At 44.2% G+C, this 14,110-nt stretch overlaps 1 protein-coding gene across 1 annotated transcript in view; it reads left to right on the forward strand.

Moving 5' to 3' along the window:
- Positions 1-12,371, forward strand: part of fhdc1 (FH2 domain containing 1) — a 62,495-nt gene extending 50,124 nt beyond the window's left edge. Inside the window, exons 9-12 of the mRNA XM_042312092.1 lie at positions 59-129; positions 5,206-5,323; positions 5,776-5,940; positions 6,201-12,371. Coding sequence (XP_042168026.1) covers positions 59-129; positions 5,206-5,323; positions 5,776-5,940; positions 6,201-8,501 — 2,655 coding nt within the window. The 3' untranslated portion in view covers positions 8,502-12,371. The remainder of the gene's footprint in view (positions 1-58; positions 130-5,205; positions 5,324-5,775; positions 5,941-6,200) is intronic.
- The last annotated feature ends 1,739 nt before the right edge of the window (positions 12,372-14,110 follow it).

Below are 14,110 nucleotides of genomic sequence, written 5' to 3' on the forward strand. Positions count from 1 at the left end.
TACAAGAGGGATATGGGTGTACATAACATGTAATAGTAATTCCTTCCTATCTTCTCAGGAGGCACAGAAGAAGGACGAGAAGCTGCTGAAGTTCCCTGAGAAACTGCAGGACATCCAGAGCGCTTCCAGGTAAAAAATTCCTTGCGGTCTTCATGATGTCGGAAACTTGCAAACTGGGAAAAAGCCATTTGAACAGCCCTCCAACTCATAATTTCTGTAAAGTAGGACACTCGGGTGTCAACTATGTGCCGCAACTTCTTCGACATGCTGAACTACGACGTCAACAATTGAGGAAATTACAGCATTCTCAGCAGTTAAATGCAACAACAGTACATTATTTATCAAAATCAATCTATTTATACTGTTTTTGAACACTGTAATTTGTTTGTGAGCATAATAACTGCAGTTCATGGTTGACGTACCTAGTTAGCTGTTAGTCAATGGACATTTTCAACGACTTCAAAGCACGTGAATAGATACAACTTAATGCTCAGAGTTTGCAGGTTTTATTTCCCGAACACTCTGATATGTCAAGAACGCAGCATTTGCACTGCTATCCTTTGACAAGAGTCTTACAACTAGTTCACCTAGAAGAATCCCAGTCAATTTCATACCCATTATCTATGGATGCCCTATACTGTATAAGGACTTATGTGTCTCTTTTCACAATCAAGATCACTAACTCAGTTCCTGGAATGGTATGTGTACAGTAGTGGCCAAAAGTTTTGAGAATGACACAAATATACATTTTCACAAAGTTTGCTGCTTCAGTGTCTTTAGATATTTTTGTCAGATGTTACTATGGAATACTGAAGTATAATTACAGGCATTTCATAAGTGTCAAAGGATTTTATTGACAATTACATGAAGTTGATGCAGAGAGTCAATATTTGCAGTGTTGACCCTTCTTTTTCAAGATCTCTGCAATCCGCCCTGGCATGCTGTCAATAAACTTCTGGGCCACATCCAGACTGATGGCAGGCCATTCTTGCATAATCGATGCTTGGAGTTTGTCAGAATTTGTGGGTTTTGTTTGTCCACCCGCCTCTTGAGGATTGACCACAAGTTCTCAATGGGATTAAGGTCTGGGGAGTTTCCTGGCCATGGACCCAAAATATCGATGTTTTGTTCCCCAAGCCACTTAGTTATCACTTTTGCCTTATGGCAAGGTGCTCCATCATGCTGGAAAAGGCATTGTTCATCACCAAACTGTTCCTGTATGGTTGGGAGAAGTTGCTCTCGGAGGATGTGTTGGTACCATTCTTTATTCATGGCTGTGTTCTTAGGAAAAATTGTGAGTGAGCCCACCCACACATGAATGTTCTCAGGATGCTTTACTGTTTGCATGACACAGGACTGATGGTAGCGCTCACCTTGTCTTCTCCGGACAAGCTTTTTTCCAGATGCCCCAAACAATCGGTAAGGGGATTCATCAGAGAAAATGACTTTACCCCAGTCCTCAGCAGTCCAATCCCTGTACCTTTTGCAGAATATCAGTCTGTCCCTGATGTTTTTCCTGAAGAGAAGTGGCTTCTTTGCTACCCTTCTTGACACCAGGCCATCCTCCTAAAGTCTTCCCCTCACTGTGCATGCAGATGCACTCACACCTGCCTGCTGCCATTCCTGAGCAAGCCCTGTACTGGTGGTGCCCCGATCCCACAGCTGAATCAACATTAGGAGACGGTCCTGGCGCTTGCTGGACTTTCTTGGGCGCCCTGAAGCCTTCTTCACAACAATTGAACCACTCTCCTTGAAGTTTTTGATGATCCGATAAATGGTTGATTTAGGGGCAATCTTACTGGCAGCAATATCCTTGTCTGTGAATCCCTTTTTGTGCAAAGCAATGATGACGGCACGTGTTCCCTTGCAGTTAACCATGGTTGAATGAGGAAAAACAATGATTCCAAGCACCACCCTCCTTTTGAAGCTTCCAATCTGTTATCCAAACTCAATCAGCATGACAGAGTATTCTCCAGCCTTGTCCTCGTCAACACTCACACCTGTGTTAACGAGAGAATCACTGACATGACGTCAGCTGGTCCTTTTGTGGCAGGGCTGAAATGCAGTGGAAATGTTTTGGGGGGATTCAGTTCATTGCAAAGAGGGACTTTGCAAAGAGGGACTTTGCAATTCATCTGATCACTCTTCATAACATTCTGGAGTATATGCAAATTGCCATCATACAAACTGAGGCAGCAGACTTTGGGAAAATTAATATTTGTGTCGTTCTCAAAACTTTTGGCCACGACTGTAGCTTTTAGGATCTTGCTTCAGCCACTGCTCTTAGCATTAGCATGATTATTTCCCTCCATTAGACATATCTGTATATGTTGCCTTTATATGACTACTACTGGATGATGATTTGTGCTTAATGCTGCAGTCTAGTAACATTTCTGCAGCCCCACCCCAATCCCTTAGCCGTTTACCTAAACAAGTGGTGGGGTGTCCTGTTTGTTGTTTTCTGAACTGCAGACTGCGGCTTTAATAAGACTGCATCTTTAAGTCTGGTTACATTTCTCCAGCTGCCTACCTCAGCTGTTTACCAATTGGCGAGGTGACCACTTTGCTGTTTTATGTATCGCAGACTGCAGCTTTAACGCAATAGAAAAAATATATGGTACAATACATGTTCATAGTTTAAATGCAATCAAATGAAGAGGTTGATTATTGGCTAGAATAACAGCAGCACTGAATGAAATCACAGATCCCTACTAACACCTTGAGTTGAATTTCAAATTAATTTAAGCTCCCAATGGCTCTGGCAGTATACTGCACTGTTTAGGATGCATTATCTTCCCTGTGGCTGTCAAGCTCTTTTACAAGGTCACCTCTGCATGCTACAGTTCAGCTCTCCCTCTCTCTTGGTGTGCCAACACTTCATGCTCCGCTGTGGATATGCTAACACATCATCCTTACTTCCAGCCTCTCTAACTGTCGTGCCTTCACCATTATCGAATGCACTGTAGATATAGACAAGTGCCATACAGTGTAACATGGTCCATTTCTGCCACAGTGAACCACAACATAGCAATTTCTAAAGCACCACCAATACCACTGACTAATACAAGCCAAGGCATTTCTGGGTTCAGGGTCAGCAGTATTTCAAGTCTCAGGAATACAAAGTCACATTTTACGATGCTGACATAGCCATCTGCTACAGCAGTAGACAAAGTTTCAGAATCTTAAACTATTCACATTTATTATAATATATACAGTGGGGCAAAAAAGTATTTAGTCAGCCACCAATTGTGCAAGTTCTCCCACTTAAAAAGATGAGAGAGGCCTGTAATTTTCATCATAGGTACACTTCAACTATGACAGAAAAAATCAAGAAAATCACATTGTAGGATTTTTTATGAATTTATTTGCAAATTATGGTGGAAAATAAGAATTTGGTCACCTACAAACAAGCAAGATTTCTGGCTCTCACAGACCTGTAACTTCTTCTTTAAGAGGCTCCTCTGTCCTCCACTCGTTACCTGTATTAATGGCACCTGTTTGAACTTGTTATCAGTATAAAATACACCTGTCCACAACCTCAAACAGTCACACTCCAAACTCCACTATGGCCAAGACCAAAGAGCTGTCAAAGGACACCAGAAACAAAATGGTAGACCTGCACCAGGCTGGGAAGACTGAATCTGCAATAGGTAAGCATCTTGGTTTGAAGAAATCAACTGTGGGAGCAATTATTAGGAAATGGAAGACATACAAGACCACTGATAATCTTCCTCGATCTGGGGCTCCATGCAAGATCTCCCCTCGTTGGGTCAAAATGATCACAAGAACGGTGAGCAAAAATCCCAGAACCACACGGGGGGACCTAGTGAATGACCTGCAGAGAGCTGGGACCAAAGTAACAAAGCCTACCATCAGTAACAAACTACTCCGCCAGGGACTCAAATCCTGCAGTGCCAGACGTGTCCCCCTGCTTAAGCCAGAACATGTCCAGGCCCGTCTGAAGTTTGTTAGAGAGCATTTGGATGATCCAGAAGAAGATTGGGAGAATGTCATATGGTCAGATGAAACCAAAATAAAACTTTTTGGTAAAAACTCAACTCGTCTTGTTTGGAGGACAAAGAATGCTGAGTTGCATCCAAAGAACACCATACCTACTGTGAAGCATGGGGGTGGAAACATCATGCTTTGGGGCTGTTTTTCTGCAAAGGGACCAGGACGACTGATCCGTGTAAATGAAAGAATGAATGGGGCCATGTATCGTGAGATTTTGAGTGAAAACCTCCTTCCATCAGCAAGGGCATTGAAGATGAAACGTGGCTGGGTCTTTCAGCATGACAATGATCCCAAACACACCGCCCGGGCAACGAAGGAGTGGCTTCGTAAGAAGCATTTCAAGGTCCTGGAGTGGCCTAGTCAGTCTCCAGATCTCAACCCAATAGAAAATCTTTGGAGGGAGTTGAAAGTCCGTGTTGCCCATCAACAGCCCCAAAACATCACTGCTCTAGAGGAGATCTGCATGGAGGAATGGGCCAAAATACCAGCAACAGTGTGTGAAAACCTTGTGAAGACTTACAGAAAACGTTTGACCTTTGTCATTGCCAACAAAGGGTATATAACAAAGTATTGAGATAAACTTTTGTTATTGACCAAATACTTATTTTCCACCATAATTTGCAAATAAATTCATAAAAAATCCTACAATGTGATTTTCTGGATTTTTTTTCTCATTTTTTCTGTCATAGTTGAAGTGTATCTATGATGAAAATTACAGACCTCTCTCATCTTTTTAATTGGGAGAACTTGCACAATTGGTGGCTGACTAAATACTTTTTTGCCCCACTGTATATATATATATATATATAATATACGCCTTTTAAAGTATGCTTTTATCTAAAGCACATACATTTTTTTTCTTCTTTCTAACCAGGCAAGTCAGTTAAGAACAAGTTATTATTTACAATGATGGCCTACACCGGCCAAACACGGACGATGCTGGGCCAATTGTGCACCGCCCTATGGGACTCCAGATCACACGCGGTTGTGATATAGCCTGGATTTGAACCAGGGTGTCTGTAGTGACGCCTTTAGCACTGAGATGCAGTGCCTTAGACCGCTGTGCCACTCGGGAGCCCATTTTTTGGGTGGTCCCAAACACACAACCCTGACGTTGTGAGCGCCACGCTCAACCGACTGAGCCACACAATGTATTTTAACAGGCTTTGGATGATTTGCATATCCCCGCAGAATATCAGTGGAAAACATCGAGTTGGAGTTCTCGTCTCTCTACGTCAGGACCAGATCCTTGGAGGAGAAGGTCCAGAGTGACCCAGAGCTCCTGGAGCAGCTGGACCCCTTCCTGCAGGTGGGAGCACATTCAGTCAGAATCTAATTAGGGAATTCTACTCTGTGCTGATTACGGCGCATGAGGGCGGCACACAGTGAAGGCATCCTTAGCCAGTTGTGATATCAAAACGGATCCTAGGGTGACTGTAACATTGTAACATAACTTCAATGTCATGTGAGGTGTGTCTGTACATATAGTAGACAAATAAATGTATATCAGATAACTTACCACCATGATCTCAATTGGAAGAACACCCCATAAGCATAACAAATATGGGTCAATATGAGTCCATATGTATTTTGCATGTTGATAAGTGCTTACCATTCATACTATCCTACATCTCTGATATACAGTATCACGAAGCCCCCTGTTTTTGGTATATTTTGATGGTAATAATATGTTCAAATTTGTTTTGTTCTTTATATATCTAATCTATGTGTCTGTCATCCATTGTCTGTCATTCCCAACAGAGCTCCACAAGGACCCTACAAGATCTGAAGAGGCGCAGGCTGGACCTGCGGAAGGAGGGAAATGCGCTTATTGACTTCTTCTGTGAAGACAAGGACACCTTCATGCTGGACGAGTGCTTCCGCATCTTCCAGGACTTCTGTCTCAAGTTCAAAAAGGCTGTCAAGGTGAGGTGTTATTTCTTTAAACATTTCTATTCAAATCTTTTAAGACTCTACTATGTAGTTTCAGATAAGTAACTCACGTTATCCTGCATTGCATTTCCTGAAGTAACAAAAAATTATAAACTCTTTAAAAGAACATAGTGATGTAGGTGTATGTAAACATAGAACAAAATGTGGAAGAAGTCAAAGGGTCTGAATACTTTCCTGAAGGCACTGTACACAAAATGTTATTAATTAGCCCGTCCTTTCGCTGTCTCTGTCAGGATAACCTGGAGCGGGAGCTGAAGGAGATGGCCAGGCAGCGGCGTCTCAGAGAGCTGGAGGAGAAGCGCTTTGCCTGGAATGCTGACCAGCAGCAGGGTGCTGTCGCTGGTAATGGAGGTTTTGGCCGCAGCAGCAGCGAGAACGACGTGGACATGCTCACCAAGGAGGGCCTACTTGACTTCCTCCAGCAGCGTCCCGCCAGCCCCCACAGCCCCCTGGGTCGTTCAGCCAGCGCCCGTCGCCACCGCCACACTGTGGCCTCCATGGCCGACCGCGAGCTTCACGGCTATCTGGAGCTGTTCGGCAGTGGCGCGGTGCTGCCAGCAGACTATGCCAACAAGTTCAACAGCCTGCCGCGCTCCGGCCGCACCCTTCAACGGAGAACCGCCCCCTGGCTTGTGTCCCAGGACGATAACCGCGAGCTGGGGAATGGGCGGCAGGTGCTGGCCACGTCACACCGGGCCGAGACAGAGCCCATCAGCCCCTTGGCCATGTACTCTTCCACATGCTTTAATGTCAATGAGGAACCATATAACAATAATAACAACTACACGACCGTGTCCGAGGGGAGCTATCTGCCTCGCTCATGTCACAACCGTAACGTCTTTCAGAAGACTCCCAACCCCGGAGCGAGCATCACGGCACACATGAACGTCAGCGTGGAGAGGCACACGCTAGTTCCGGGAATTCAACCGTTTGACACCCCAAGTCCGAACAATAACACAAATCACATGCACTTTGTTGACCACGAAAACGTGGTGGTGACGGACTTGGAAAGGGAGAGGGAATCTCCAAAGACACTCATTTTGGATACTCCTCCTCCTTGTCCAAAGAGTTTGGAAAGAGGGCCAGAGCCCACGGTGTGGGAAGGTGATATGGCGTCCTCTCAGTTTGTGGTGGGCCCACTTCAGAAGGAAGAAGAAGAAGACAGCAGCACCATCTCCTCAACCACCTGCGACACGACCCTCCCTCTTGACCCCTCCGTATCCAATAAGAAACCGGTTTTCTACATCTTAGACTGCACAGAAACTGACTGCTCCGTAGCGCTTGACTACTCTGAGATCGAAAGCTCGCCTCTAATGAGGGAAGGATTGGTCCCTGACATAAAAAACCCTGACTGCAACAACGTCCAGGGGAACCTTCAAGACCCCAGCTCACTGTCCTCCAACTCCAACTTTGATTCCACATCCACAAACGATCAGTCCATCTCCGCCTCCACAAATGAGATGTTGGCGTCAAAGTCCAGAGACGAACGTGCCCCATCCGTCGGCTCCTTCGTTACCACGGAAGAGGGGGACACAGATAGCTGGGACACGGCAGAGGGTAGGCAGGTGGGCGAGAAAGCTGTAGAGACGTATAGCCCTAAACCAACACACTCCAAGAACAAGAATGTGTCAAAAGTTTCCAAAAACAGCGGAGTGGGTCGCAGCGTCAGGATGTTGACAACCACTGAGAACCAGGGCATGCGGAAGGTGGTGCCCATCACCAAGCTCAGCCGGACTGGCAGCAACGCCAGGCGGGTGGAGAGACCAGCCGGGAGCCATGAGGGTGCAGTACCCAGGCAGCCTCTCCGTGACAAGAGCACCCCAGCCAGGGGGCGGGGTGAGAAGATTGGTAGGCCCCCCCGCCACTCCAGCTTGCCCCCAGAGGAGACCAAATCCCAGGGGAGCACCGGCCTCTCAGGCTGGGCATGTGACCTCAACCCACGAAAGCCCTCCTTCCGCAAGCCCAGCGCCAAGCCGCTGAGGAACCTGCCCAAGCCACCACCGGAGGCAAAGATGTGCCGCGCCACCATGAGAGCCCTGGCTGCCCAGGCCCAAGGTCAGGTTGGGGCACCCTCTGAGGCTAGTGCTCCCGAAACACCTACCCACAGCTCCAAAACCCCATCAGCCACCCTGCCTGGCTGGGCCCGCAACACTGTGGCCTCCTCCTCTAGGACCACCAAGAAGGAACTCGCTCTCGCCCTCTCCAACCCTCCGACCCCCTCCAGGAGCCCCTCTCTCCGGTCCCGCAGCAGCTCCCAGAGTCAAGCACCCGCTCGGCCTCCAGCCGCCGCCACAACCACACCTCCTGCCAAAGGGGGGCAGCATTCACCCCGGAGGGAGGAGAAGGAGAAGGCCCAAGTGGGTGGTCTGCAGAGGGTGCAGAGTGTTAAGGCGTCAAGCCGGGCGAGCACCCAGCGTAGCGACACCCCCCCACCGCCGCCCACCCGCGAGCGCTCACGCAAGAGCAGCAGCTTCTCCGAGAAATCTGTACAATCCATTACGTCATGTAGGACCATCAAGCCCACCTGGAAGTAGTACTCAAATATGGTGGAGCTCGATTGGAGCCAGAGAAAAAGAAATGTACTATGCTTTTCCCCCCACGTACTGTAGATGGACATTTTATGTCCTCTTTCATTAGCTACTCTATGACATCCCACCTCATCCATATCAAGTCAATGTACAGGGCTCTGTCAAAACGTATTATATGAACTGCAAAATATATAATGCACTCTATGTAACCTCTCTGTAGATAAGATTATTTTTTTCGTGAGCCCCCGTTTGTTTTTGAGCATTCTTCACGGGGAGACAGAACTGACAAATGGCAAAATCCCCCTTTTTTCCTAGGAGCCTTCTTTGCCTGCTTTGTGGTCTTAAACTCTATGTATGTATAATGACATGTCAAAATAGAAGAAAAATTAGAATGCTTTTTTTTTTTACAGACCATTTTAAGATGGTGTTTACATGGTATTTACTTAAAAACTATGTGGTAGTAATATTTTCTGGTACTCACCTCAAAGAATTCAACACTATTGGTAATTTACTGTTACCAAATGGTACATAGAGACACGTGTGTCAATGAATCTCGTAGAAACTGAAGTGTGATTACTATGCAATTATTAGATAATTACCATTTTAACAAGTACTTTCTAGGTAACTACCTGGTAAACAGTGACTGTAAAATGAAGTGTTACTGAAAAACCACTACTGAACATGTTTGAATGCTGCTAATTAGCTTTGACAATTTGGGGACTATGTTAGTGTCTTCATTCAGGGTATGAGCTTTGTGAGATGCTGCCTTGCTGCTGTTGTGATTGTTTCTTTGATTTCTGTGGTTCACTACTTTCCTTTGCACAGCTATACTATACAGTAGCCTGGAGTCCACACTGAATATCACTCTGTTTTTATATTGCTTCACTTCACTGATTTAGTGTGAATCTGATCCATTAGGGTTCACTTGGGATTGGCAAAAAAGAGCTGGTCCAATCAGTGTTCTCTCAGATACTATGGGTGGGACAATAGTGAAAATAACTATTCAGGGCCTTATTCACGAGAAACCAATAAGAAACAACCGTTTTGGTTTTCCGTTTGTACTACTGAATAAGACCCTGCTCTCAGTGTCATTGTACTCCTCAGCAGTTGGCCACTGAGTTCCTTTCCTGCTCCACTGAAGTTATACCTTGGTTATACTTGACATTGCAGAAATAGTATATAGTATAAAAAAAAAGGACACAAAAGAAATGCCCATAGGCCCTATTCAATCCAACTGGGTATCCAGGTTTCCAAGGTTAAGTTAAAGAGACATTATTGCTGATGTGCTGCATTGTCTTGGACAAAATAATATGTGCAGTCAGATATTAGGAAACTGAACGAAATTTGAATTGTCAATAAAGAATGTTGTTTTTCACTTGTTTTGGAAACCTGGTTGTCAGGGTTTGATTGAATCAGGTATCCTATTGTGTACTGTATCAAGTGCATTAACTGTTACTATTAGCAAGTACAGAAAGTTATTGAGCCATTATCCTCTGTTTATGATACTCCATTTAGTCCTTTGGTATGATTCCACTGTAAAGTTTTACCTTTACCTCTTAGAATACAGTACAACATGTACTTGGTCATGCAATGTATTTTCATGTACTTGTGGTACTTTTGACATTTGTATTTATGTATCAATCACAAGCAATGTTTCTAAATGCTCTCGATAAAACGCCTCCATTCTAGCATTGAGTAGACGTGCACACAAAGGAAATGTTTTTCCTGCTATATGCTATACCTAGACGAACGCTAATGCTATGAAAAACAGCATTGAACATGTAGCTCTTCAGACTGAAGTAACACCCAACATGGTGTTGTTTGTCTCTGTGTTTTGTCACAATAATCGTCTTTGTAATCCTTGACTTTTCTACTGTGAATGTTGTCATCTGATTTTTGTACTACATGACATTGCGTAATTGTGTTCCTTGACCGCCAATGGTCGTGATTCAAGTAATACCGTAGATTCTTCAGCCCTGCAATTGCTCCTCACTAGACTGACCCGTTTGTGCTGTCCACTCCTATGTCCACTCCTATGGTCATTGGCAAGCCAGCACAAACAGATCTGGAACTAGGCCAGCTTGTCACACCACTTGCCTTTGAAACAGCATTGTGCCATTGACTTAAATAACAACAACTAGAGTGCATTAACTTGAAGCTTGATGTAGCCGCCCCATCATCAGTAGTGTCTCCTGAATTGTAAATAAGAGTAGAAATCCTCCCTACATTCCATTGCACTGAACGAATTAGAATGGATACTACAAATCACGGGCTTAGCCGATTAGCCGTCCACTCTGTGTACATAGTGTAAAGACATACTATTTTTTATTATACGTAGAGCTTGTAATATGTTTACATGTAGCAAACTGTATATGGAGGCTTGGAAGTAGTGAAGGTGAAGGTGAGAGGAAATGCTTAACCAGACTTTTTCCTCTCTTGAAATTGTCACAATGAACAGCATCGTTGTTCACAGACCATACACTGAGGCGCTCAATTCAACTGGTCTTGAATCAACAAGTTCAATCTACTGTACTCTCCATACAGCTGTTGTACCATTTCTGTCTGCAACTCTCAGAGCAAGCCTAAATCAATCCTACAGGCCACATCCCTGCACTAGGCCAGGATATTTTTATCTCCCTGCTCTCTGCAATGCAAATGAAGGGAGGCAGTGAATGTCACAAAAGACCCAGAGGCCATACGTCAGCCCGGACGGGCTGTGTCTCAAATGGCACCCTATAGAGCTCTGATCAAAAGTAGTGTGTTATATTTGGGACGCTGGCCTACGACATGTCTTATGGCTAAAGAGTGAGGCACAATGCTCCTCTCACTCCCTCTCTTTTCCCATCTACAGTCACAGTTAGAGTGTATGACAGATCTCCTCTCCGCCAGACTTAACACAATGTCCAGTCATTTACAAGGATGGCCCTTTACAAGAGCGGCCTCCCACATCTTATCGCACAATGCCTCCTGCTGCCGGGCTCATTTAATAGGGGCATGTCGACAATGGGTGGTCTTGCGTCAGAGCCACTAAAGACGGTGGGACTTCAATATGGAATGTCTCCCCTTGCATCCCCCCACCACTCTGCTGCCACTTCCTTGTTATGGGGTGGTAACCATGACAACACAGTCCAGCACGCTGTGGGACTGAACACTAGCAGTGGTCTGTCTGACTAATAGCCTTAGCCTTTCTAAACTTAGGCCCGACTCCTAATCATGACAGTGCAGGCGCCTGGCAACCCAAAACAATGTTGAAACATTTGTCCAATGTTGCCCAAACCAAATGGTGGCGATTAATATTTTCCCATTGATTGATTGATGTTGGTGGTTCTTCAAGCCAACTCGAGAAGTTGCACGCACACAATAGTGACTTCATCCACAGTAGGCTACAGTTCATGTACACTTTCAAATGTTAACCTTAAATTACAGCGTGAGCTATTGGCATGGATTCCTTAGGACCTAGGTGATGGTGGAACTGAAAGCAAGGAGGAATGTTTTCTTGCCTGATCCCAGATCTGTTTGTGCTCTATAGCCAACAATATGGTTGTTGTCATGGCCTGATGGCACAAACAGATCCAGGACCAGGCTTGGTGTTTTTTACTGTTTTAATGTGATTCTTTATGAGGACCAGACTACGCATGTCTTAGCTGGAATTCCCACCGCTCTATACAGCTGCTCCACTTAATTGCCTTGGTTCTGCTTTGCCGCCTTCTTTCTCCAAGTCACTGTCTTTGATGTTAATAAACTCAAACTTCTACATGGAGGAAATTACTGTAATCACTAAACTACACAAGACTGAATATTAGAATGTTATTCTACAGCACTGATAATTTAAAAAATTGTTAAACAAAATCAATAAAATCATCCGATGCTGTGTCACTTTGAAGCCGTGAAGCTTTTTTCTCCATCCTTCTCAGCCTTTTCCCGTCAATGGACATTTCTGTGAATCTGAAACTGCGTGGATCATATTGGTTTTTGTATGCATTCTACAGGGGGCTGTTCTAAAGCAGAAGCACTGAGGGCTGCGCTACAGCGTGCTATACATTTAACACCCTTTCTCTCATCTGTTGTATTAATTAAAGGGAGAGTAACCAATCGTGACGTGGAATATGGCCAGTTGGGCAATGTTCAGTTGCCAATCGTTCTCGAACGTTGAAGATAGATATGTCATGAATAGAGATGTGATGCCATATTCTACATGTTAGAGATGCATGTTTGTTCTACTATTTCTATCTGAACGTTCCAATCTTTTACATTTCTGGAAAAATTATTATGGATGTGCCTCCGGAGTTGCACGGTGGTCATGGGGTGGCGCACACAGCGTCGTCTGGGTTAGCTTCTAAAACAATGATATATAAGGGTACAAATTGTTCACTGGGATAAACATAATAAGAGAGGTACACATAATAATCTCACTAACGGCTGTTGGTGGAAGAAGGTGAGGACCAAAGTGCAGCGTGGTACCTGTTCATCCTTTTATTAATGGAACTGACCACTGATTAACAAAAAAACAACAACAACAACAACGACAACAACGACAACAACGACAGCAATGACAACAATGACAACAACAACAACGACGACCGAAACAGTTCTGTCTGGTGCAGACACAAAAACAGAAAGCAATTACCCACAAAACTCAGGTGGGAAAAGGCTACCTAAGTATGGTTCTCAATCAGAGACAACGATAGACAGCTGCCTCAGATTGAGAACCACACCCGGCCAAACAACAAAGAAAAACAAAACATAGAAAATGAACATAGAATGCCCACCCTAGTCACACCCTGGCCTAACCAAAATAGAGAATAAAAGCATATATATGGCCAGGGCGTGACACTCACATGGTACTGTTCAGTACCTTTTAGGGTACATGTGCAGATAACCTAGTATAATGGTACATTTTTCTACCCGATATTTTGAATATAAAATATGCAATCATCCCACTCTACTGTAAAGCTACTTTTCTGTTTTTTCAAAGATACAAACATACTGTATTTTGTGTACCCTCAATACCCACCACAGGGTACAATAATGTATTCTCAAAAGGAACTAATGACTTTGTCAATGTGGTAGTACCCTAAAATACACATTTGTACTATAATCATTATAATACAATTATTTCCCAGCATGCTCTAATGCAGATTGATTTTTTCGAAATGTTTTGAATATCTGTGATTTTTCATTAACGAAGATTGATTGAGTAATCTTATGCTACACAAAGATAAATAACATATTTTTCTAAACTAATGTAATCAGATAGATTTTTTGCACCCGTTACTGAAATGGTTGTTCCAGTTTCAATGGTTTAGTTAGTCTCCTCATAATGTTTTCATTCTGAATACAGGTTGTGGGCGAATAGAAAATGCTGGATATCTTAATTTGGCTGGAATCTGATAGTAATTATGCATCCCTTTCCAAGCCAGCAGAATGTGATTTCCAGGTAGGGTTGGCAAAATTCAAGTAACTTTCCCAAAATGCCCAGGTTTTCGAGGAATCCCGGTTGGGAGGGAATAAGCAGGAAATCTGTAGTTACCAGAATTTTTCAGGCCTGCAAAATAAGGCCTTGGCATAAAAAGTAACATTTTAATGATAACATTCGCCTAGGAACTCACTTGGTG

Source organism: Oncorhynchus tshawytscha, linkage group LG34, assembly GCF_018296145.1.
Source record: "Oncorhynchus tshawytscha isolate Ot180627B linkage group LG34, Otsh_v2.0, whole genome shotgun sequence".
Taxonomy (NCBI): Eukaryota; Metazoa; Chordata; class Actinopteri; order Salmoniformes; family Salmonidae; genus Oncorhynchus; species Oncorhynchus tshawytscha.